This window comes from Rissa tridactyla, chromosome 7 (genome assembly GCF_028500815.1).
Source record: "Rissa tridactyla isolate bRisTri1 chromosome 7, bRisTri1.patW.cur.20221130, whole genome shotgun sequence".
In the NCBI taxonomy this organism is placed as follows: Eukaryota; Metazoa; Chordata; class Aves; order Charadriiformes; family Laridae; genus Rissa; species Rissa tridactyla.
The window spans coordinates 53,635,193-53,661,676 of record NC_071472.1 but is presented as its reverse complement, the minus strand read 5'-3'; the positions used below and the strand labels follow the sequence as shown (position 1 = coordinate 53,661,676).

The 26,484-nt window shown below is 42.2% G+C and overlaps 1 protein-coding gene across 1 annotated transcript; it reads right to left on the bottom strand.

The window, feature by feature from the left end:
• Positions 1-136: 136 nt before the first annotated feature.
• Positions 137-26,461, bottom strand: PITPNA (phosphatidylinositol transfer protein alpha). The gene is made up of 11 exons (XM_054209309.1): positions 26,310-26,461; positions 21,078-21,108; positions 15,357-15,502; positions 14,653-14,752; positions 9,882-9,956; positions 9,420-9,503; positions 7,967-8,044; positions 6,921-7,031; positions 5,161-5,283; positions 4,346-4,415; positions 137-3,296 (listed from the first exon to the last, which is right to left on the bottom strand). The coding sequence occupies exons 1-10, from the start codon at positions 26,327-26,329 to the stop codon at positions 4,368-4,370; spliced, it is 816 nt and encodes a 271-aa protein (XP_054065284.1). The 5' UTR covers positions 26,330-26,461; the 3' UTR covers positions 137-3,296; positions 4,346-4,367.
• Between the last annotated feature and the right edge of the window lie 23 nt (positions 26,462-26,484).

Here is a 26,484-nt window from a genome sequence, read left to right as displayed (position 1 = left end):
GCCCGCGTGACAGAGGGGGCGGGACGACGGGCTGCGGAAGGAGGAGGGCGCCGCCCGGCGGGCGGGAGGACCGCGGCCATTGCACCCCCGCCTCCCCATCCCCGGCACCCGCAACAAAGGACACGGAGGCGTGAAGCTCTGTCTAGTATTTTATTAGATTTCGTTTCCAATATGCCGGTATTGGAAGATTAGGAGACAAAAAAGGCACAAACTCACATTTAAAGAAACAACGAGATAAATCTAACCCATTCTACAAAGTGTGTGTCGCCAAAGGAAAGAGCACGATGAACCCAGAATGTGGCGGGGAGGCCCAGCGGGGATGAACCCAGAGAGCTGCGGTGTGGGGACAGGGGGCAAACCCCCCAGCAAACCGGCCTGAGGCAAGGTGCCAGCCTCGGACCCTCAAACCCACCAAGGGCGGGGGGGAGAGGGCCGGGGCATGGCCATCGCCCCCAAACCCACCCAGTGCTGGGGGGAGAGAGGACCGGGGAATGGCCATCGCCCCCAAACCCACCCAGTGCTGGGGGGAGAGAGGGCCGGGGAATGGCCATCACCCCCAAACCCACCCAGCGCTGGGGGGGGGAGAGGGCCACGGCATGGCCATCGCCCCCAAACCCACCCAGTGTGGTGAGGGGAGAGGGCCACAGCACAGCCATTGCCCCCAAGCCCACCCAGCACTGGGGTGGGAGAGGGCCAGGGCAAGACCATCACCCCCAAACCCACTCAGTGCTGGTGGGGAGAGGGTCGGGGCACAGCCATCACCCCCAAACCCACCCAGGGTGGTGGGGAGAGGGTCAGGGCACGACCACAGCCCCCCAACACCCGCAGCCCAGCCATCGCCCTGCCGGGAGCCAGCAGGCCGAGGAGCTCTTGCCAAAGCCAAAATACAGCCAAAATGGTGCCTGATCTTCGCTACGCTCACTAGCAGGAACCAAGCATCGAGACCCAACGGTTGTTGTAGGATTTATCTACCCCAAGGCTGAGGGATGCTTTCACCGTGGATTAAATTGGAAGGAAAAAAAAAAAAAAAGCAAGGGGCAGGGAGGGGGGAAGTATTCAGGCCAGAGCTCCTGCATTATTATTATTTCCACCCCCCCCCCAGTTTTTCCACTAATGAGGAAAGCTTTGTGTAAAAGCTCTTACTCTAAAATCAGAGGATCAAACAGAAAGGTTTGCATGGTGGAATGTTACAATCTGCTTCCATAGCGATTAGTGTCATCGGACAGAAAGCCTCTTGGATAACACAAATTGAAAGAACAAGTGTGCTATGTGTATTCTCAGGTTGTCCTTGAGTGTAAGAATCCCTCAAAACATAACCGACAAACACAAACGGAAGTCAGTGCATAAATTCTCAGTTAAAAATACTTTAAACTGAACAAACTATAAGTGGGGCCCCTACACTCCTCTAATACTTTTGAACAGCTATAGGAAGATGCCACAAAACATCCTGGTCCCATATAGCCTCGCAGATTAAAATTTAGTTTCTTCACCTATTTTACAGTAAATTTGTTTTACTTCTACCTGGTGAGATTGCTAAAAATCCCTCAAACCCCACCCCGCAAAACCGTCTGAGGTCACTGAGAAGAGCCTGCCAGAGTTACTGGTACAATTCAGAGCTTATTGCACTTAGACATGAGTAAGGCAAAATAACAAACTGAAAATAAAGGGATAAACTGCCCCCTCCCCAGAAACCAAACGCCATCCTCTCCCTCCAGAGCACGCCTCATCTTCCCTCGTACTGAAAACAGTTCAGATCCCAGCACGGACTTGTTCAGCACAGCTTGGGATCATTTCAGGATCTCCTGTTTGCAGGAATGTGAAGGGCTGAAGGAGTCGGATGTATTACCAGAATGCCAAGAAGACTCCTCAAAAGTGGTGATACACCCACGACTGTGTTTGGCATTCAGTATTTCGTGTTAGTGCTGCCAAATACAGAAGTGGAAAATGAAGTGATTACTACTAGAAAAAAAAAGGGAAAAAAAAAAAATCAAACATTGGGCCTTAGGCATAAGCAAAAAAAAAAAAGTGGTTTTTTTCCTCATATGTATTTTAATAAAGCAACATTTCTTTGATTCTGTTCTACTTATTTGATTGTCTAAAGCTGATATCAACGTAAGGATAGTTACAGTAAGTATTTGAGTTCATTAAATAACCAGAGCTCTTTACATTAACAGTATCCTTTGTAATTTATAACAACTGACAGATACCCTAAAAAACAACTGCAGGTCTTTCTAAGTGTCTTTTTTATAGCATGAAAGGAGATATTTTAGTCAGTCTTGCAATCAGAAGAATATTATTGCTGAGCAGAACCACTGACCCAGGCACCTGGATGTAATCAGATGCCAAGACTTTACTTGTACACCAGCTTTTGCTACATTCCAATTTGCCCAGGGAGAATCACCTTAGTATTAGTCAAAATAATTTTAGCTTTGTTAAGTTTTGGGAAGTCTTAGTAAATAACCAGGAAGTTGCAACATACGTCAAGCAACTTTTCATAATGATTTTGTAAGACGGACACACACACAGCTGAAGGACAACATAGCTACATGGGCCAAAGGGACCACGTACCACTAAATTGAAACTCAACAGTTATGTGCTGAAAGCCCTAGCACGGGGACGCTGAATGCAGCTTCTGCGCAGCCTTTAATTCATGTATGCTAAGACAGAACAAAGTAATGCCGTGCAGAAGCAACGCATCACAATTCATCACAGACCAAGAACTATATCTGGCTACTCCTGATTATGTATTCAGATTACATGCTATTAAATTTCTTACCCTGGGAGCAAGGATCAGAGCATAGCATTTTGTGGAATAGTTTTGCACTCTAAAATACTGACAGTTTCCCTCTCCAAATAGACATTCAAAGAATGGTGAAGGGCTGGGCAGGAACAAAGGTGGCAGTTTATCCCACTTGGAAAAAAAAAAAAAAAAAAAAAGAAAAAAAATCTAAGTCACCACATCACAAGACTATTTTAGCTAAAAATGTCACTTGGAAATCAAAGAGAGCCACATGGAAATTGGTCTGAACACAATGAAAAAAAAGGAGGGAGGAGTTGTAAATACAGCGATCTCTTAAGTCACACGTCTCCAAGGAGCTACCTCCTTCATATACGTGCTAACATTGGAGTGCTTAGTACCAGACGGTTTATTTGCTCACAATATTAAGGGGCATCTAGAATTAGCTATGGGAGATTTAAAATCGCCTGCCGATTGGATATAGAAAGGCTTGATCCAGAGATGGTCCGTCAGTCAAGAGCGTGGATTCCCCGGGCCTTCCTGATGACTGTCTTGCAAACTGAAACAAACAGGCAACAGGAGAACATTTTAGAACCACTTTGGAATAGCAGTGTGCTAAAAGAAGTGTGAGACTGAACCTTCAGACAGCAAACGTGAGACACACTGTCACCAGTGCAGACAATGGCAATACACCGCTGCCTCATGACATTTCAGCACTAATCCAGAGCAGAATTTCCAACATAGACTAAAAATGACAAGCTGAGATCGCAATTCTAACGATCTACAGGCTACAATACAACTGAGAAGACCACCAACTCATTTCTCTGAGAACTAGAGTAAATGCGAATGAAGAGGAAACTAAAAAAGTTTAAGTTGCATTAAAAATTAAAACATATCTATGAGAAGACACCCCCTTCACACACTCCCTCACCTTGTGTTCCTCAGTTACCACCAACCAACCAGCAGGTAACAGAGGACAAGCAGAGGTCAACAGTCAGTCCTTGAAAAAGCTGTGGTTCTGCCCCACCCCATTCCTTCCAAGGACATATACCCTCCTGTATGATTGTCCCTCCCCTGCCAATTTAGCATACTCGTAGTGAAATAAGATCAAAACAAGTCAAAAGCTTTAAAATTGTCATTGCTGCTTCTCCTGCAACGTGCAAGTGTTGCTCCAGGCCTTGGCCCATTAGTAAATACTATTAACAAACAATGTGAGAAATACATTCCAAGCATATTTGCAAGGAATTTTCAAGTTCCGAATGTATTCTAAGTATATCCAGGTCCAACTTATTCTTTTGGGAGCGATGAAAGTTTCTCTGCCAGTCGGGGAAAGTAACACATGCATTACAGAAATAAGAACAGCAGCAAAGTCTACAAAATGTTCTAACACGTTTTTCTTACACTTTTCACTCAAACATTTCTTTAGAATAGTTCTGAAACAGGACAGTAAACTCACTTAACCTGCCACTGAGACAAGTTCATTATAAAAACAACGAATACCACAGATTTGCTCGCCAGAAGCTATGAACAGGATCCCTTCTCACCCAAATGTATTTTTTCTCCTAAATAAAGCAATACAGAGTTTTGTCAAACTTTCTTGATACCTACAGTGCACAAGGAAGAAGTCACGTTAGTCATCTGCAGCCGTCATTCCTTTCACTGGATCTTTTTCTCTCATCTGAAAGAGAAAAAAAAAAACTATTGAAGTACCGAATCTCACATGATGTTATCTCCAAATTTATTGGTAAGGAACACATTAGGCTACCTCCTTTATGTAAGACACTGATTATATCCGAGCATCCCAAATCAGTTTTTGTGAATATGCACATGCAGGCACCATTTCTGATTAAGCTGCAAGTCTGCCAGGGATCTGCAACCATTATCCAAAGGGCAGAGTGTACATGAAACTATAATGAAATATCCTGAGGCATGAAGGAAGAGAAGGGTGCAGTGCAGGACACAAATCACGGAACAATGTACTCATTACCGTATTTGCATTTCTCGTAGTAAGAACCCTGTTACATACCCCCACCACCTGCTTATAATACTTAGAGCTAAAAATCCTTTTACTTAACTGTTTTTTGGAAACTAATGAGGATAAAAATGACCATTCAGCTTTGGGTAAAAGCTAATAGAAGATACTAAAGCGGTAAATGAATCGTTGCCACTTATACCCTCATTACCTGTGGTTCGATACATTTATTGGCTCAACAACAAACAGAAGGGGAAGTCCACAATGATTACAAGGAGATGCCAGCGCAACAGAGTCATAGCCAGTCATTCAAACCACAAGCAGCATGACCTAAATAGCAGGTGGACAATACACACTGTGCTATGACAAGGCAGCAGTCTTTCCTCTCTCTACTGTACTGGATAGAAGCAGTTCCTCACACAACCCACACCTGCCCTGCTTTTCCACTGACCTCATCCAGTTGCCTCTTCGTCTCCTCCTCCATCCTACGAATGTCCTCCATAGTCAGATCAACCCACTTATCAAGCCAGCAAAAGAGCTGCCGATGGAAGTTTGTGAAGAGACGCTTTTCTTGCTGCAAAAGGAGGAGGAATAAAACATACAAGCGAGCTTACTCATAGGGCAATTAATATGGATCTAACCGGATCACAACAATTTGCAGAGATGTGCACACTGAAGAAACAGCTCCCTCGCCCACCTTTCTATAGAGCTGCCACAATTGGAAACTGGAGTTACCTAATTTTTATTCTTTTAGCAGAATATCTAGAGCCTTGAATCCCTGGAGAAACGCATTTTTTCTTAAAGCCTAGACAGCAGTCTGCACTGCACACTGAAAGAATTAATGAATGCTTTAGTAATTTCCTTTGATTTGACAGTATTGTTCTGACTGAATAAAGTGGTCTAGGTTGGGTTTGCTTAGAACATGATAGTTGGCCTGAAGGTGCAGAAAAAAGGAGAAACATAATAAAATTATTTAAAAAATACTCCTTGAGTTGCTAAAAACTGAAGTCTAGCAAGTGTAAAGGGTTGACACGCACTGATCTTGCCTTTTCCTTTTGCAGTGACCTAAAAAGAAAAAAAAGCCTAAACTTGTTTTCCACAGCTGAAAACCTTTCATCAGAGGTAACTAATGTGCACAAGGTACTTCAAGTTAGGAGCAATTTATTTCCATTTTATAAGAGATAAGCTAGACAAAAATCATTACATTAGACAGGGGTATGCAATGCCTCTTGGAAAGCTCTCATTAAGGAAGGACACTTCAGCTTTATCAATTATGGTTTCACATCCAATAACCTGCTCTCATCAAAAGCAGCTTGACTACTTTGACACAAACGTGTGGCTGAAGAGACACTCAGAAAGAGAAAGGGATTCAAGACACTGCTTTGTTCAGGGCTTTTGTTACAGGTATTTGAAATCCTGCAGCAGCACGGTCATTCCACCTTAGAGTTCTCTTTAGATTATATCACCAGAAAACTGCTTTTGCAGAAGCAGCACTGTAGTTTATCAATATTAACCACCAAGAAGTCTCCATGATCTGAAGTCACAGGCGTTTCAGGAACATGGCATTGCCTGAAAAATTGCACGTACTGATTCCCAGGTCTAGCATCCTACTGCAGTTCATGGGTTATGAACTCTGCCACAGAAAAAAGCTCTTTTTAGGATACCAATTACTCATGTTTTAAGTTAATGAAGCTTCCCTGCCATCTGCTTATTTTTTAACACAGGTTTTTCAAGCAGCAGACTAGGAGAGGGAAACATGACTAGAGCTCTAGGACTTGCCAGAAAGCTCCTCAGCTGATTAGGATCAGATAACTGAAGTTTAGCTACCTCCCCACAAAAACATGTCTTGCCCCTGACGTAAAGAACCCTAGTATACACGCATCATCTCATCATTCACAAATCAACTATCAAATGTCTGCAATTCTCAGGCTGATCTACTAAACAACACAAAGCAGCCAGTTTACCTTCATGCATGAAAGTGAAAACGGCCAATTCACAGAACAATCTGCCAGCCCTAACCTTGGATCAGAAGCGTACTGAATCCAGCTTTAATTGATTGCTGTATATCAGGCAGAGGCCTGAGGTGACATGACTGGGTTTCAAGTTAGTATCTCCAGACAGGATACACTATTTGAAGAAGCTGAGGTGCTAAAGCAGAGGGGAGATGAAACATGCCTCATTTCCACATCTCCCCCCAAAGAGCTCACTTACCTTCTGTATAAAGTTCTCGACTTTATTTTGCAGACCCCACCACTTGAACTTGACTGTTACCAGTTTGTAAGCACACATGTATGGACAATCTGTCTGTTTCCCCAGCTCCTTCTGCAAAGACACAAAGATATTCACTTCAGGACTCAGGTTAAATGTCTCCAGGAAAACAGCTCCTTCAGTCCTAACTCTGAAGTCTTTCTACAGTTCTTCATCGTGCATCCTCACACCTTACCTGTACTTTATCAACAAGTTTTGTCACATCTTTCCTCACCCCTTTTCGAGGGTATTTAAGAGCATGATGAAAACAGACCCTAGTTTCCTCCACAGGTGGCCTTCCCTCCATTTTGAGGATAAACCATTCCTTCCTCTCCTCTGTTCTCCATTTTTAATTCCATTAAATTTATGCCTTTCAGTATCTGCGCTGTTATGCCACGGCTATTTAGTTTCCTTAAAAGTCTTTTGACAAAATTCCTATCTAAAACATTTTGGAAATAGATTATATCATCTGAATCATCCACATAATTATCCAGCCTTAAAGAAAACTCCACAAGGTTTGTAAGGCGGACTTTCCTGCTTCCTTTTACAGGAGCCATATCCACCCTTCCCAAATGAATCATATCAGCCTCAGTTTCTACTAAGTCTGCATGCTAGAGATGAGATTTTCATACCTGTAGCTCCCCAGATCCCATTCAGGGTCCCTTTTAAAGACTGGTATCATATTTGCACTTCTAGAGTCTTCAGATTCCAAGGATTTAAGTGAAAGGTTAAACACTGCTGCTCATAACTCAGCTATTTCATCTTTGAATTCTCTTGGGTGAACCCTTGGGCTGAACACCAGACAGCTCTGGACATTTCTTGGAACTCTTTCTGTTTGTACCAAACTCTTCCATTTCCTTTAACTTCAGAAGAGATCACCAGGTGAGTTCTGTGTTTCCTTCTCCATAAGTGAATCCAATGTTTTAGACACGTACCTTTGGCTCCAAGCCCCAGTGTCTATACTTCAGTCATGCAAGCTGATACAGTTCCTGAACTCATGCGATACATACCTTCCAGTTGGGACCCAGAGGCCCACGTCCAGTCTTGACAGATTTAAATTTTGCTGGATCTTCTTCTGCCTTGTAATCCTATTGGACGGACACACAAGATTAAACACAAATTATCCTGCTGTTACCCAGCTGCTCACTGTCACAAAGGATTTATTTTTCTGGTGGGCAAAGACTAACCTCTAACTGCCTTCTTAAGAGCTACCGCTTTCAGACTTCAACATTAGGTCAGGCACTCTTCAAGGAAACATATTTCTCCCCCCTGTGATGTGTCCTAGACCTATGTGAAGAAGTGGTAACAAGCTGATATGACCTTTGTAAGGACTCCTCTGGGGTAAGACTATCAGAAGACCTGTAAACCCTCAGGACAGGTTTCCTGTAACCACTCGTTCTTTGGGAGCTAAACACTGCTCCTGCAGAAAATAGCTAAGCTCTCTGGAGCAGTGGTATCTAGTATTTTTCCCAGCATTGTATCAGTATGATGCTCGCATGTTCCACACTAGAAGACAAGTACAGTCAAACTCACAGTACCACCAAAAAGAAAGAGGCATCAGTTATGCCTCCTATTGCACAGGAAATAATTTGCAGCGTTCCCCTTCTGCATCTTGGATTAAGACTGTGTACTCTACTCATAGCCCCCGTTCAATTAAAATGAAAACAAACTCAAATCATCATCAGTTTGGTGCCAAAAGTGATCAATTGGTAGCATCTTCTTCAGGAGTCTTCTGCTCCAGGTGAATTCTCCTTGCTCTCTGAGAGCATTTAATTGAGAGTAGTTTGAATTTACAGATACAGCTTAATACCCGCCTAACTTATTGGAATAGATGCTACTCGTGTTCTACCAATTCATCTTTATTGGAAAGAAAAGGTAAAATAAGTACTGGTTCTGGTTTAATACCCAAGGCCAAGTTTGAGAACAGGTAAATCAGCTGTATTTGAACGGTATCAGAAATACTAAGTGCGTAAACTCAAAACAACATTCCATTTTTATATAGTTGGGTTTTTTTATGGTACAGTACAGAAACATCCCTTGGTTTCTCACAGTAACTGTAGTGATTCTTAGAAAAAATTATTAGCTACGTGATTTCAAGATACACTTGTGAAGCCATGGGTCAGTTTCAAAAAGGAGGCAGTTTAGAAAAGGTCCTGTATGGAAAGGGCAGTGCAATTTCTTGCTATTCAAGCATTAGAGTCATCTGCAATGCTGTAGAACTACATATATACACTCTCACATGCACTGTAAGGCTAAGCAAGGCATTTTACAGACAGTATTGACACAACTTTTAAAAGAGTTCTTCCTCTAGCTTGCTTCAACACTTCTAAGGAATGCCTTTCCTCTTCCCATCCTCTCATTTGTCCTGTTACCTGTGACCATCCCTGGGAACACAGTTTGTACGTTATCCCTCTTTTAGCACAAGGCCTCCCACACTAGGGAGCTCTTACCCACCTACCATACCTTGGGAAGTACTTGACTCCGATCAGCAATGTCTATATAAATAGCTTCTACATTCTTCCATACATCTGGCTCCAGTTTATGAACCTGCAGTGAAAGTACAAGACTAATGTAACTGATGCGTAAAAAAAAAAAATCATTAAAAAATTCATGAAAAAAACAGATGGAGACGCAGACACCCAGTGTTCCCTTTCCACGTACAGAGAAGACACCATGGGAAACACACAATACGACATCGTCTAAAGAAGTAGAGGTGCTCACACAGAACAAGCGTTTGTGGGACGATTTTATTCAGCATATAGGAGAAGCCAACAGAAGGGAGTCTCTGCCTTACCAGTGTGATAAGCATTTCAAATCCAGGAACACAGCAACTAGACAGTTCCACACAGCAATCCTCTAATCTAGCATGGAAAGCAGCACTGTGACATTAAAGAGATGAATAAAATACATGACACAAGTACTTACATTCTCTTGTGTTCCAAGATCTGATTTATGCCAGGTTTCAATTTTGATCAGGAAGTCATCCTTCATATACTCATTCTGTCATCAAAATAAAGCTTCTTGTTATTCTTTGGATATATAACTTGTCTTCTTATTAGCTAGATAAGCATTAGGAAAGTCAACTCAAAGAATTGTAAATGATTGGGGTTTGACTTAGGGAACTTCAGAATTATCTGTTAACACACCATTGCTTTTAGCAAAACTGTTTGCTCACTAAATATGCAAGATCAAATAAACCACAAGTTGTTCACTAAAAAAACCCCCACATAATTTCCATTGTTTTAGAGAGACATTTGGAGTTTATAAATAGCTTTTTCTTTAAAGGACAATACCTGCCACACTCTTCAGAGTTTAGAAGGGGTAACGTAAGTTAACTAGGCAGAAATTGTCTTTTCAAAGAGATTATTGATCTAGCACAGAGTACATATTCGGATGCAATTCTTCAAATGAACAACATTCAACTGATGTGTTGAGGGCTTTAGACACTGGAAAGGGAAGGGACAAGAAGCACAGTTCTGCCAAGTAAGCAAAAGACTTTCCATTTCTCATTATTACTGTGAGTAGAAAAGGACTTCCAAAGGTAACCCTATCCTCCCTCCAGGGAGTAGAAACAAAAGCACAAGCCAGTGAAACACTGAGCATGTAAAAAGGAAATATCAAATTCGGAAGACAGATTACTCGAGGGGACATAATGGTATGAGCTAACTTTGTTTTAATCAGTTTATCTAAGCAATGGGACATTCCCATTTGTAAAGCTGAGCACTGCCGCCGTAAAGAAAGAATCTCTGTCCCTAGTTACAAAGTGTTTGTGGATATGCCACAGTTGGTAAGGGGTTTAATCTACATGATCTCACAACGACAAAAGCTAAAGTGCCTTCAGCTCAGGCTAAAGAGCTTCTTATACCCAGAACACTTAATTGCAGACATTAGACATGCTTCCATAGATCATCAGTAAAAACAATACTTACTGTAATAACTGGTCCAAGAAATCAACACATGAAAAGAAAGAGATACAGTACTTTAGTGAAAAAAGAATGTACAGCAACCATCGCCCTCCTCCCACTATCAGCAAAACAGGGACAACTTCAGCTTCCCAGGGGGCTGCTGATACTACTGAGGAAAAAACCCTAGAAGTCGATAAAAATCAGCTAACTTCACCCCCTACTCCTCTTGGAAATTCTCAGACTTGGAGAAACCCAGAGGAGCAGCAATTAATTATGTACTGCCACTTCTGCTCTCTGGACTCCAGCCAGCTGGATGAGAAGATGGAATAAGTATGTTCAGCTGACGGCATTTTACCAATCCTTTCTCAGCTTGCAGATAAGGAACGTCTCCGCAGTTCTGAAGCGAACACATGCTGGATTTCAGGCCACTGCAGACCTCGTCGCTCCTGCATGCAGTAACCAGACCCTCTGCATCTCTACTGCTCATGGTAACTAAACTCCCTGGATAGTAAAGCTCAATTATTCAACACAGAAAAGCAATTAAAGATCCTGTAACAGTCAGCATCTGCTCTGCCTGAGCCATGAGAGTACGTTAGCAATTCTACTCTAAGAATAAGGATGTCTGAAGCTAGAGTTGAACTTTGCTGGCTTGTTCTGGAGTTTAACATGAGGGCTTTACTAAGAAGCAACTTTGGTTTAAAGGTACTATTACAATTTGTGAGTTTCAATGCAACACCCTGTAGACAGTAACCTCCCTTATCATCTAACATGCACATCCAGCTACCTTAATTGCTTACTGCTGGGCCTTGGACTGCTCTAAACCCCCAACCATTTGAAAATTGCTTTTTACAGCAATTTACAGAAGGCTAATTATTTAGACCGACGTGTTGGGGTGGAGGAGGACAAGAACAAGCAAGCAGAGCTGAGGCTAATTTTTAAAAGGCTGACTTTCATCTCAAAGAACATTTCATAATTTCTGCAAGGAGTTTTTTCCTGCTAGTCCACACAAAATGCTGAATAAACCATCAGTAATTATAAACAAGAGCCTTCCCACCTTTCCATGACAAGCTGCTTTTCCATGAGTATACACCATGACTATGCAGCTGCCTTAAAACAGGTTTCTTCACCTTCCTAATTTCTTCTCTGTGGGGAAGACTCTTCATTTGTACAGCAAACAAATTAATCTCTTTAGAAATGTCCATTAAAACTCAGATGCTCAGCTTGCTACAAATTATGGCCTGCACTTGAGGTATTACAGCAGCAACTCCTACACATTTCAGCTGCAGTTATAACTTCTCAATTTCTTGACATTTGGCCACAGGCATCTCATGCTGACACCCAGAAGAGTGGAACACACATCAAATTGCTTTTCTAAAAACATTTAAGCAACATTAATATTTAATTCAGACTGCAGAAGAGAACCAAGAACACTGTTCTCCTTGGCACCAGCCCACGGTTATAACTATTAGGCAATCCTAACTTCAATTTTACTGTTGAAGTTGTAAATGCATACAACAATCTCATTTACAGTTCATACTCTCATAGGAGCAAAGCAAGGCTTCCGTTCAAAGTATGTAAAAACAACATATTACAGCACAAAAAAGTGTGCAGAATTGCAAGAAGTTATAAGCTAGGCATTAAAATTCCCGCAACCTGCAGTGCTTCTTTGATCATGGTATATAGTATGCATATTAAAGTAATAATTGAGTTTCTCAGAGGAGATATAGGGAAAGGTAAGAAGGATAACCTCGTATAATTAAAAAAACACCATGATACGGAATTAACTAGAAGTACGGCTTTATTCAAACTTAAAAGGCTGTATGTGATAGCTGATACGCAATTAAGCAGTGGTCCAGTAGAGCAGCACGCTCAAATCACCTTGGTACAACTCCCACACAGTCAAACCAGGTTTAGTTCTTCCTGTGTCCTGGCTCTTAAGTTTCAAACTCCAGTGAGAGGACTGAAAGCCAGCACGGCATTTCGTGTTGCACAAAGATTCGCATGAAGCCATCCAAGTCTTTTCACGTGCAACCAAAATACCCGAGCGTGTCCCAAAGTAAAAGAACGCACAAGGCAGCCTACAGCACATACACGGGTTCTTCCCTCCTGCCCAGTACCAGCAAGCGACGATTTCAGCAACTTTTCTGAGCTTTTCTTGACTCACGTCAGGCTGGCAGATTCTTTAAACAGATTTGTCAGCCTCCGCATAAAAACTGCCTTCTGCTCCAACCCCCACAACAAAGCACCTTCTATCTCATATTGTATTGGTGTTTATTACAGTTGAGGATTTTTTTTTTGTTATGTTACCATTTCTAGCATACCAAAATCTGAAATTTATTTCTTTCTGTGCTGCAAAGTCTTGTACTTGATTTTAGTATCACATTTTTTCCACTTAAGTAGAATTTTAGCAATGTGTAACCAAAGGATAAGCAGCTAAGAGCAACAAAAGCTAACTCCATACCTTTGTTTCTAGAAATTGGTAGAGAAGAAAAAGAGGAGGAGGATAGAGCTAAGCATTATGTCTAACAAAACCTACTGGAGTCAACTTAGTCAGATCTGTTTCCACAATTTAAAGAATTAATGAAAGAGCTGTTTGTGTTTAAACCAATTCAGCGTACTTAGCATGGAATAAACTAGACATTTACTAGCTAATTTAACTAATATGCAGCAAGAAACACTGCATAAAAATGAGAAACATAGGTTGTAAATAACTCTGTTTCAGCATCTTGAATTATGCGACACACTACAAACTTATTCTGCAGTTAATGATGACAATATCTGAATTTTGTATTTGAAATATCCATTCTACTAGACTGCTGCATGTCATGTCACATACTGAAGTAATGTTATCCTCCCCCACTGCAAATCTTCTTCCTTCTTTAAAACACTTCCTTTAAAATTCTCTTAAGTAAATTATCGAAAAATAAGTTTTTCTATATTGAGTTTCAAGAGCAGTTGGAATTTTTAAGTTTACGGTCTCCATAGCAACTGTACCACTACCAAATAGCAGAAAATGTAGCCTTCAAAGATACAAACAGCATAAGATACAGCCAAAAATACTACGTAAGTTTGGAGGCAGAGTCAAATTTGCAGTTCCTACAGCAACAAAACCCAGAAAAACAGTAGTGGTTAAACACTGTGGCTGATAACTTCAGTGAGTAAATAAGATATGAAACACTCCTGTAGAAAATGAGTTTGACATTATTTCACCACTTTGCACAGCTTCCAGAGCTTCACCCCAGACTTTACAGATGCATTCACCTTACGCTTATTGGATGAGATCTGGATATCTGTGTCAAGAGGGAACTGTAGCATTACCTGTTCAACCTCCACTAACCTCAGATCCTGCAGTTGACTAAATATCAATCGTGTAACGCTTGCTCTCATCAAACTGCACTAACGCAAGAGGCAACCGAGATCTTCCCTGTTCCCCTCTTGCATCTTCCATTTTTTTCCCCACCGTGTTATGCTGCACTTGAGTACACAAAATCATCCCTCACACATTCGTTTCACCAGTGTTACACGCCTGTTCCTTTAGTAGGACTAACAGCCATTTCTTGGTCTGTTCTCTTCCACTGTCATTCATGAGTAGCACATCAAACACGGGCATTTCTTTTAACTTCACAACACTGTATTTTGCTTTACCTGACCACAGAAAGGGCTTAGAGGCCAAAAATCTAAAGTAAGAGCTGAAACAGCTTCCCTACTGGTTGCCTCCTTCATTATCCCCTCATACCCTCCCCCTGTCCCCCGTGAAACCAAAAAGCCAGCAATCCACAGTCCTTCCCCACACACTCACCAGTTCTGCAGTAGGGATAGGCATTCCATGCTTTCTCATGTATATTCAGAGCTCCTTCAGGGGCCAACATTCTCACAAACGTTGGCACTTTGCTGCAGAATTTGGAAATAGGAAGGCATTGATAAGAACTACATGTAACAAGAGCTATGGCCCAGACACTCAGAGAGGCAGAATGTCACCTGAAATGCAGGCACTAGTCTTGCAAACATGCACATTGGGGGAACTGGTGGGGTTCTTCCCACACCCAGTATGATGATTTCCAGAGAGGAAATCCACTGCTGAAGTGGACAGGCTAATCTAAACCTTCTTAACATAAAGGACAGAAAAAAGAAGAAAAAAAAAAAAAAAAAAAGGAGGCAGCTGAAAACAGGTTGGAATCTAGGAGGCATTCTGCTCTTTAGCCAAATTCAAGTCACAAAATACTGGGTAACAGAATCGTATTTGCTTTGAAGATCTCAGAGCCAGATTTTCTTGAGACAACAGCCACACTTACTGGGTCATACAGGTATATCAGTGATGCTCACTGCCAGCTATACCATGTGCCAGCTACTGTTATACTCCTGCCTTACCCTCCATGTCTTTCAGCCTTTACATAATCTGTGATTTACACAGTTGCTGCAACCCTACTGCATCTTCCTCCAGTTCCTCCTGGCCGAGGAACCTTGCCCGACTCTGGGAATAAAATGTTTCACATACCTCTGTAAGTGGTAGATCTTGTGTGTGTACTGCCCACGCTCTCCATCTCTTTCGTAGGGTTCATTCACCAGGACCTCCACTCCTTCACCTCCACCAGTTTCATTTTTACTGGCTTCTGCCACAGAATAGAGCTGTCCCACTTGATACTAAAGAAGTTAAAGACACATTATTGTGAGAGCTATAATTTAGCAGAAGTTATAATAACTTTATCAGAAGCAGCCAAGGATAAATTTATTATCTGGCAAGAAGACAGAGAAAAGGACATCCACTTGTGTGTCCAGATAAGCAGCTCATTTAATTCCATTTTGATACAGAAAGCTTGAGTGGTAGTTAAGAGAAAAGCACTGCCAATAGGATAATTACCTTTAACCCTTAAATCCCAAGCTCCAAACCAACACAAACTCAGGAGAAAGTAAAACATACAGTATCAAAATCCATTGTTTTTCAATCTTTTTGGCAAACAGGTGTCCCAGTTGTTCAGGTAAAATGGAGAATAATGCATTGCCAGTCCTAAACTAATAAGCATATGGTACTTTATCCAGAAGAATCCTAAAGAACTTCACATGAGGTTTTTTTGACAAAATGGCAGCATTAGTTCCCAGGAATCGCTCAAACTACTTCATACTATACAATCTCTTTCATAAGAAGCCTGACCAAATGTTTCACAGGGAAGAGCAGAGGAAAACCAGAAAATCAAGAATATGAGCAAAACAGAACACTCTTCACCGCAGAAGATGTAAAGACTAATACACTCTTGATTCTGGTAACTAAAAAGGGGATGCAGGGCTCAAAAGAAATATGATCAAATGAAGAAAATTCACATAGACCTCTTTGAGGTGAAGTTAGATGAGTAGACAAGGTTTGAGGACAAAGAAACTAAAGCACCAAGTCAAAAGGAAGTGTTCAAACTTAACAGAGTTAAGTCTTCAGAACGGAAAGCGAGCAAAACAGCAACTATTGCCAAAGGCCGTACAGAGAGGCAGTCTGAAAGGGTAACCCACAAAGTCTTAGGCATCAAAAGTGCAATGATTTAAAAAATAAAACACCAAAAGCCCCAAGCCTCCAAAACATAACTACAAAGCAATGGAACGCTGTTTAGGCCTTCTTCCTTTTCCCCAGCATAGGGGATCAGAATCAGGAATAGCACCTACCACTCCCTGCACTGAAACCCAGGCTGGAAAAGTGGAATACTGCTCCAAGCTGACAACCCAGAAATACTTCACTGGGCTGGTACATCTTTAGCAATGCAGGAAGATTTCTACAGTAGTTAAATTTTGTTGTCAGAGCATCCAAAATAAAAACAGCACCCAAGCTTTATGGTGTTTTGTACCATCTGGTGCTAACAAAGACCAAGAAAGCCTTTATTCCTGTTGGAAGAGTAGTAGATGGTAAACCAAAGTAATAAGACTAGATGTCCTGGCCTCAGTTAATCTGGGGCAGGGCAAAAAGTGTAGCACAGGGATTTAAACAAGTGCCCTATACAGTCTCAAGTTCAACACATGGGCATATTAAGTAAGCCTGACTACCTGTTAGACTAGCCCTGAAAACAAAACAAAACAAACAGCTATCCAGTAAAAGTAATCTGTAAGGAAAGCAACCTACAGACCACTTCCCAGCTAACAGCAACAGCTCTGCTGGTTCTCTCCAGAAGGTACTGGCCCAGGTTATACAAGGATCCGTCACTTGGCCAGACAGTTCCTGCATCGTCACCAGCAGATTGAGTTCCAGTCTGGATTTTGGGCTGCAACACAACTCTGCCTTCTGACATTTCATACACTCCATTGCTTTCCTTATGACTCCCTACAGATGACCCATACAAAACAGAATACTCACCTCCCTCCAGAAGAGCAAAACATGAGAGTTGTGAAATCTTAGAAGCAAGTTGATTTAGTAGACTAAGAGCCACATGTATGCTCAGAGGAGAGAACTTATTATGAGTTTGGCAACTACAGCATTAGAGGGGAGGACTGAATGGCTTTGCTTTGCAGCAAGCCTCAGGACAGGTCTCCAGGGGCACAAACTAATTCCTCTTAGTAACAGTCTCTCATTCATTCCTTTTCCCTTTTAAATACGTGGGTCAAAGCTCAGACACTAAGAGGATAAGCCCTTTGGTTTGGCATCTTCACCATTTAATCTTCCCTGTTATTTCTGATCCTTTAATCGCATTGATAAAAGAGGAAAAAGGCCCAAATAAAATTGTCCCAATGAACAAATCCCACAGCATCTGCCTGCAAAAGTTACCAGAAAAACAGATTCTGGCTCCATGAGGTCCAAAGTATCAGACAGACCTATCCTTGCAGACCTGAGAGCTCCTGAAAACCTTCACTTTTGCAGGAAGTTATCCCTCTTGATCTGTGTCACACCTCCTGTCATACAGCTGACAGCATATCTTCATTACACCAAATTTCTTTCAGAAGGCCTGATCTCAACGTCGCTATCTCCAAGAACAGGTTTTTTTCCTGAAAGCAGCTTTGAACACAGTTAATAAATAAGAGTCCTTTGTGCTTGGCAAGCTCCTTCCCATGTGAGAGGAACAAAGAGGCAGCACAGAATGTGTACACACAGCTCTAATCCATACCAGCATTTCAAAGTGGCAGCTGGCAAGACACCCACGCAGCCGCTCAAGTCCACGCTCTCAAAGTTGGCACTGTGCAACCTGATGTTGGTCAGAGTACAAGAGTAAAGGTTAGCACCTAAGATACGATAAGTTTGTTTTTTTTTTTCTTTTTGCTGCCTGCAGTGTGACAATGTATAAAACAATACTGGAGTGCAGCCTGAAGCCTGCACTTGAGCAGGACCACATTTTGGCAGAGTTTCCCAGTAGAAGACAGTCTGTTACAGTCTAACTCCTACATCCCACCCTTCAAGTTTTAGTCATCACCAGGGCTTCTCTTCCACTATTTTATTCCCATCTTAAGAGTTACTTGGCTAACTATTCAGCACTGATCTCCTTATTCGTTGAGTCATATCTCCCCAAGGTCTTCCTGATCACTGGTTTTCTCTTTAATTCTTTACTAATGAGTAACCTCTATTTGTTAGGGGTGAGGGGACTGAACACAGAGTCCCCAGCATTGCAGAACAACACAGAAGACTCCCTCAGCCTTATTACAATGCCTCAAAGTCATAATTAATTTAATTCCCTATCTTACGTGTTGGCATCATAATTTTGGCAACAATTTCCACGCAGAAGGTGTGAACTCTTAAGCCTTTCGAGCAAAAATTGCCCATATTAAAGTGAAATCAGAAGTTCTCTTGCTAGCCAGAGATGCTTAATGAGTGGCTACACAGTTATGAGCCACAACAAGTCTCCAGAGGCCTATTTAAGAGTTTTGTGCACAAGGAAATCCTTGAAAGCAACGCAGTTAACAGCTGTTCTGTAGTACAGACAGCAGTGCAGCAACCAAGTGATGCACAGATGTGTCAGCATCTTTCCACACAGGAAGGGGGATGAAGCAATACACAAACTCCAGGCAGTAGTCATCATTTGAGTCAATATTGGAAAATAGCCCTTCTTCTTAAGCACACCTTTAAAATTCACATATGACATAAGTACATATGCAAAGCTAAGCGAACTTTAGAACTCTTTCCGCTTAGGGAACTTGTTCCTGAAATCTGGCCCATCGCATGAGAACCACCAAACTTTGAAAAGGGGCATCACTCGGGGGACATGGTGACAATATGCAAGTTTGGTGAGAAATTAGTTCGGTCAAGTTGGCAGTCTATCCACAATCCAAGCACACTAAGGTGTTCTCTCTAGTATTTTTATTCCTTCTCTTCTAATGATGTTTATTTGCTCTTCACCTTATAGACTTTTCAGTAGGTTACTCAACTCTCTGGAAGTCCTCTGATCCACAAGAGAGGAATACATCTTCTGAAACAGATGACCACAGGGTATCCTCAGACAAGGAGGTAGCTAGAGACCAACAGATTTACATACCGCCCAAAACCTCAGTTTTCCATGCGGGCAGCCTACACACACGGCTCAAACATGCCTGGCACTGAACAGCCAGCCAGGGAGGGAAAAGAGTATCGCGAGGGACTCGTTTTAACTGGATGAAGGTTAATCCTAGTATCAGGGAACTCAGAAAAACCCTGTGCTGGGTTCCATCCAGTCTAACCCCCTCAAAGAAACAATCTGTATACTGATGCTTTGACTTTCTCTTTACATGACTTGATACCTAGGAGACATATGAGGCAGAGGTCCTGTTATTCAGGCTAAGGTCTTCTGTTTAATGAGCTCTGGAGCACCTCACTGTTTACCCCTAGCTTTCTCTAACTTGCAAGTATGCATCCTTTGCTTATTTGATAAAGCTTATCGTGTTAGTCCTTTCTTTGTCAAGGACTTCCCCTCACAAGTAGCACTCGTGCACAATAAAAGATCCAAACATACCTGCTCTAATACTTTAGTAGGACTTCTGTTAAAATTGCTTGAAACAGATTCATGCAGAAAACACAAAAGCTACAGGTAAGGAGTAAGCAACAGGCAGACTTCTGGCGTTTACAGCCTCATTCTTGCACTAACATAGAACGTAGACCCAAAACCACTCTCTGATCAGAGGTCTAGGCTTTCTGCCAGCATGCGATGCTTGTCACAGCAGACTGACCCACAGGAACAAGGAACTCAGCTTAGACACTGCTTTTCTTTTACTAGAAAGCCTCATGGCTGCAGGAACACACTACATCAAGTTCTAAATTGTGTCCTGTCAAAATAGTAGAGAGTTTTAAAAGGGATATGCTTAAAACAGTGCTGCCACGATCCAGCTCGCCACTGTCTATGCCACAGTAGCTGCTATGTTCAGGGACAACAAAAATGAACAAGAGTGCTGCTATCGCAGCTCTCCCTAAGAGTTAGAACAAGCCCTTGATCAGAGCTTACAAACCTAAGGCTTACAGCCAAGGATCACAAGAAGAAAAAAATACATCCAAAAGAAGGAATGTACTACGGAAGTGCTATAGAATCAGTCGTTTCAATTTCTGATCTACCTTGCTGGTATGAACATTGAAAAATTGAAAACATTTATATGGTTGGATTCTCTGCAAGAGCAGCGTTCAATACAGAAGGGAGAAAGGAAAGGCAAACTGCAACTCTCAGACAAAACAGAGGGAATCAGCCACAGACTCTACACAGCTATTCCATGGCCAGTTTGGTGATCAAAATCATCACATCCATTATAAACTACATTTCTTCTCTCAACTAGAGCTTCACCTAAACAAAAAGATCTCTTTCTGTAAGAGCTAGAGAAGACAGGTCTTAAAGAGTCCTAGGAAAGATACACACAATCTTTCTTTTGCTATACCAGCCTCACAAGTCAGAAGAAATCGTTGTTCTTCATCTAAGAGTTTAAAACAGAAGAGTTCTGGCAAAACAAAGTTTAAAGGGTAATTTAAATTTGTACTAAAGCTTCCTCTTTGTGTTAAAAAAAATATAAAAAAGAACAATAGTATTAATCAAAAGGAAACTGCACTTTAGAACAATCTGGCAAGTCAAGATTTGTAATCAACACATCTGAAAGTACTTTATAGGAGTGATAATCAGTACCCTCAGGCTTAAAAAAATTAAATTATTTGGTCAAAATGATGGTGAATGACTAACAGCTCACGGGGGTCCCCAAGACAGCTATATCCTTCTCTTACATTTTCCAGTTTTTGTTCATACAAACTGCTTTGATCACAAGTTTATTTACAGTCCTAAAGAAAGGAAGCAAGAAGAAAAGGACTTACCTCCTCCACAGACACAGGCAGGATAACGCGGCTGAAAGGGAATACAGAAACAGAAAGTTAACAAATACCCCTGCAGCTGCAAAATTTACGTGACGCATCCCTCACAGCAATGGCTACACTCCTCTCCCCTCCCCGCAGTATTCCAGCATCCACCTAGTGCTAGCATCCCTAGCACTTACTCTTTAGTCCCAAGACCATTTATATAATAGCCTCAAAGAGAAACAATACATGATATAGCATAATTGCAATCCTATACTAAAACTGTGTAATTCTCATAGACCCTTACTGGTAATAACTTACCAGCCTACAAATCTACACAACATCAAAACAGTTGCATGTTCCTTCTCACTACATCTTCTCAACAGTCACATCTTATTTCTCGTCAAGTTGTTGTAGAGCGTTGCTATGTGTTTCGACAGTTTTGCAGAGATCTGTGACAGTCACAAGCCATCGCACAATTTGCTTATATGTCCTATCCAGTAGGAAACAACACCAAATAGAGAACTATACAGAAGGCTTTCTCAGAGCTGACTGCAAAGGAAGGTGTCACCATTTCTATACGTGAGTCACTTCCCCCCCCCCCCCCCCCCCCCGCCCCACACACACACACACTGTGGTTTCCTGAATGCCTCTTAGAATCAACTGACTGGACTACAGACACAAACTGCCAGAAGTCGCCCTGAGATTTTTTGAAAAAGACAAGAATAACAGTAACTTTAAAGCTGATAAAGATGCGTGCATGTTAAGGCTTTAAAAAATATTATATCTATCTCCAAAACTAGATTTGTATTTGACCTCTGCTTTCAGTAAGGATGATGTTGAAACAAGGAACCAAAGCAAGATACGGATATGAAATGGATATGGCTACCACGGGTGGAAGAATTCCCAATTCTGTGGGAATTAGTGTCAAAGAAATTAGGATATAATGGGATCAGGAAGAAGTCCTCTTTATTAATAAGCTGGTTTTTAAAAAGCAATACTGTTGAAAACTGAATTTTTTTTCTACACTAGAGGAACGTTACCAGCAAGATACAACAAAAACAAACTGCAAGAGGGGCAAAAGTTTACCGATTGTGCAAGATTACTTATGACAGCAACACTTTATGCTGGCTGCAAAGTACTGCAGAAAGAGCTACTGAGAACTGCAGATGAAGTTCAGAGTCAATAAAAGCAGAATAACGCACTATAGGCACTCATTTTCCCCAAACACATGGGGTTGATAAGCCCCAAATTAGCTATTGCCAGCAAATATCATGTTGTCCTTATGGAAAAACATCTGGAAACATCAGCTCAGTGGCAGTTCAAAAGTAAACACATCATCAGAAACTGGAACACCATATATACATACACACACACAAAAAAAGACATTTATGCCACTACAATCTCTCCTGCATCAACATTTTGAATATTGCATGTAGTCCTGGTCACCTCATCTCAAAGAGGACACAGAACAAGTGTGTGAGAAGAAAGTAGTTACGCTAGGCTTTTCAGCTTGGAAGAGAAAACAGCTAAACGGTTAAGATATGGTAGAGCATTAGAGAGTCATGAATGGTGTGAAAAACTGAATGAAGAAGGAACAATGACTATGTCTTACAACAGAACTCAGGACAGAATAAAAATCATTAGGCAGCAGATTTAAGACCAGTCAAGTATATTTCTTTACATCACGCACACTTAAGTTATGGGATTCCTTGCCAAACACGGAAGTATAAGCAATTTTAAAGTGGGATTTGATCAATTCGTGGAAGTCTGTATCCCACTTACTGGTAGGATATACTGAACAACAATGGTTCTACTCACTATTTATATATTGTTTCCTACAAATATCTGCTAGATATTTGCAAAATGGAAGAGGACCTTTGGTCCAATTCAGTATGGCATTCTTTACATAAGGGAGAACAAAAAAAAAAAAAAAACAACCAAAAACCAAGAAAATGGATTTCCACAGGTAGACCATGCCATCAAGCATGACATTAGGTTAGTTAACTGGATAAAACTGCAATGAGAATGAAAAGAAGGACAGGATGATAAGGCAACAGACCAAGAAGCAGGGAAGAAACAATGGCTTTGGAATGGAGTTCAAATATTTTTCTTTAGAAAACCTGGCATAAAAAGATTGATGTAAGCTAATGAAATTCCATTTAGGAAACCGGCAGACGCTAGATCTGAGTATTATCTTAGAGTTCAATGTTCATGAACAGAGAAACAGAAACACAAAGAAGTCAAATAGTTTACAATTCCTTTAGCCTAGCAAACAAAGAATGTGAGGGATGACTAACACTTATAGGTAGTCAAGTGATAAAGAAGGAGGAGGGAAGACTGCTCAACACGATCCAGAGGAAAAGCTTTGCAGGAATAGCAACAGGAACAAAGACTCCTAGCTTTGGGACAGAACTTGCTCAACGTATGAGAAATTATATGATGTGGTTGCCTGCCATATCAAAGGCCTGAAAATTATGAAGAACACTTAAGATCCCTCCCAGATTATAATCTGCCTCAAATGACAGCAAAGGGAAGTACAGCTGCAGAGAAGGTCAGTATCATTATCATCACTTCACAGGAAAGGGAAGTGAGTCTCTACACTCTGATTCTCCTCAAGGTCTTCCGATGCAGTTTAAATCAAAATAAGGAAAGCAAGCAAGACCTCAACCAGCATTTACAAACCCTGAAACCAAAAAAATATGATCAAACATGGATAGCTAGAAATGAAAGGTAAGTCTGAAAGACTGATAGGACATCAAATGAAAACATTAAAGCTCGTTCTGTATCACCATCAGTACAACCAGCCATACAGAAAAGATGATACAGAGTGCCTGACAATAAAAGATGTGACATCAGGTTTTTGTTATATTGCTCTATTTCTGCAACGTCTCCTAAAATACCTATGGAGCACATAATACCCATTTGATTTAGTAGAGAGGATGTGACAAGAGGTCACTGAGATGGAAGAATAATCTGCTCAGATGACACGCAGTTACAGCTCACTTAAATTTTTAACACCTACATTGGGTAGGCAGGAATTTACCTGTATGCAATGTTGGGGCAACCACAAATAATCAAACAATAATAGCAAAATACTTCAAATATCCAGGTCACACCAAAAGAAGTAGTTTCTACATGCCTTAAACAACCACTTCCTGGAACATGAGATTTAGTCAAAAACCAGCTCAAATAGCATGTAAAATGGGCAACTTTCACATACAACATCAAGGAAGATTTACCCAAGAACCAATACAGTGACATAACTGGGAACGTGCAACTGTTAGAGCTAGTTGGGAATCCCAAGAAGTAAAAAATAAATGCTCATTTCTAAAGTACAGTAGCAACCTTGACTATCCTTAGAGCCACACACGTCTTAATAATGACACAAAGAAGGGAAGAAAAGAAACAGGACAATTAGCTAATGACAAGACTTAAAAGGTTTGGTGACCCTTCTGAAAATAGAAACGGAAGCCCGTAAAAAGAAACAAATTTAGTAATTCTGGTCTTTTAACCTTTAGTCTTAACATTTACACTTCACATCTTGTTTCTGAAACAGGCAGTATGACAGACAGGTAGGTATGTTGATTTGGTGAGGTAAGTGATAATATCAAGTAAAATGACTTTTGGAAGGGACGCTCATCAAAATGAACTTTTCATACTCTCAGAAATCTGAAAATTCAAAGTACATATGTTCCTATCTTTACAAGACACCCTGTAGGTAGCATAGCTCACTGGCAAGTGAGCTTTACTGCAGTACCGGGCAAGAGATTGTAAACAGAAGCATAAAAGAGACACATGAATGTGAACAGAAATAAACCAGACAGGTGCTGTAACAGGAAAAGTACATTAACCAACTAAATTCATAGGAATCAACAAAACAGATGAAACCTGAACCTAAGCACTTAGCCCAGGTTTCTGTCTGCTATCCAGTTTAACACTGCAGAAGGTAACGGTGGCTCTATGTTACAAAGACCAGCTCTGCTGCTGCTCTTAAATTCTACACCCCTATTGTTGGACAAAAATAGCAAGGGTTTAAGGATTGGTGGGGGAGAAAAAAAAAAAAAGTTAGTCAAGTTTAAAGACAACTACAAGGATCAGTACAACCCTCAACATAGTTTTAACATTTAAATCCACACCATGGTCCATGATCTGGCTATAAAGAGGACACCGTCATGTAGGTAAACGTGTCTAATCAGAGACCTGAAAACCCACTTTGTCACTGGGATCACAGATATCTTCTGTAAGGGGAAGAAAAAAAAAAAAAAAAAAGCCTCTTCCATCAGTCAAAAGAAGTTTAAAAGGATAGAATGCACTTAAGTTAAGAATGCACTTAAGTTAACCTTAAGAATTCAGGAAAGAAATATGTGCAGCAGTATGCAGAGCTCGAAGACACCTAGCCAAAGTGCACTGGTCCAAAGGAGCACACCACGTTTGCAAGCATAAAGGAGCTGAACGAAAGACTGGGAAAAGCGATGTGACTAATAGTTACACACGCTCACGACAGATCTCGCCCAGCCCGTTTTCCACCCCTTCTTCCCCATCGCGGGGCAGAAGAACCGCAGCAGCCTCAGGAACAGCAAAGAACTACAAGGCGAGGTTTCCACATCAAAAAAAAAAAAAAAAAAAAAAAAATGTTGGAGCTATCTTATTTCTGCCACATTCTCTCTTGTTGGGAGTCTCTAGAAATCACACAGCTAAAGGAGAGGAGGGGGATCAAAACCAGGCTCGCCACTTCGCCCTGTTACAAGGAGAAGGCGGGGGGGGGGGGGGGGCAAGATGTCACTGACTCCCACAGAAACCGCTGTACCTTGCCCCGGCAGCTCCCAGCCGGGGTGCGAGCCCGGGTCCCGGCACCGGCGAGGCCCTCGGCGCCATCAGTGTCCCCCCCGGCGCCACCGGGAAGAACCCTTCCACCCCCCCACCCCCCCACACAGTGCGGCGCCGGGGAAGCCATGGGGGTCACGAACGGGGCCACCGGGCTCGCCGAGCCGCCCGGCCGGGCACCAGAGAGCCGCAGGGGGAGAGCGGGAGGCCGGTGCCCGCCGCCTCCCGGGGCGCCCCCACCCCGCCGTGACCTTCACTCCCGATCCCCACCAGCGCCGCGGCCCTCACACAGCGCTCCCCCCTCCCTCATCCGCAGTGCGGGGCCGGGCCGCGGCCGGTCACCGCGCCAGGCCCGGGGTGACCGGAGAGGTGAAGGGGACCGGGGAGGAGGTGGGGGGGGATGGAGGAGAGCTTCCCCGCACTCACTATTCCTTGATGAGCACCATGGCGGCGCCGCCACGCGCCTCCCGCCCGGGCCGGCCCCGCTGAAGGTGACAGGCGCCTCCCGGCCGCTCCGCTGGACCGCGCCGCACCGGGACGGGGATGGGGGGAGGCCGAGGAGGGAAGGGGGGGGGAGAACTGGGGCGGCGGGAGCAGGGGC

What these genes read in the sequence shown, in the direction of transcription:
- PITPNA (XM_054209309.1), bottom strand. Translation starts at nt 26,329, where the DNA reads ATGGTGCTCATCAAGGAATA. An exon ending in ATGGTGCTCATCAAGGAATA is followed by an intron (nt 21,109 to 26,309) that starts GTGAGTGCGGGG and finishes ATTCCCTTTCAG; the next exon opens with CCGCGTTATCCTGCCTGTGT. An exon ending in TCGAGAACTTTATACAGAAG is followed by an intron (nt 5,284 to 6,920) that starts GTAAGTGAGCTC and finishes CTCCTTTTGCAG; the next exon opens with CAAGAAAAGCGTCTCTTCAC.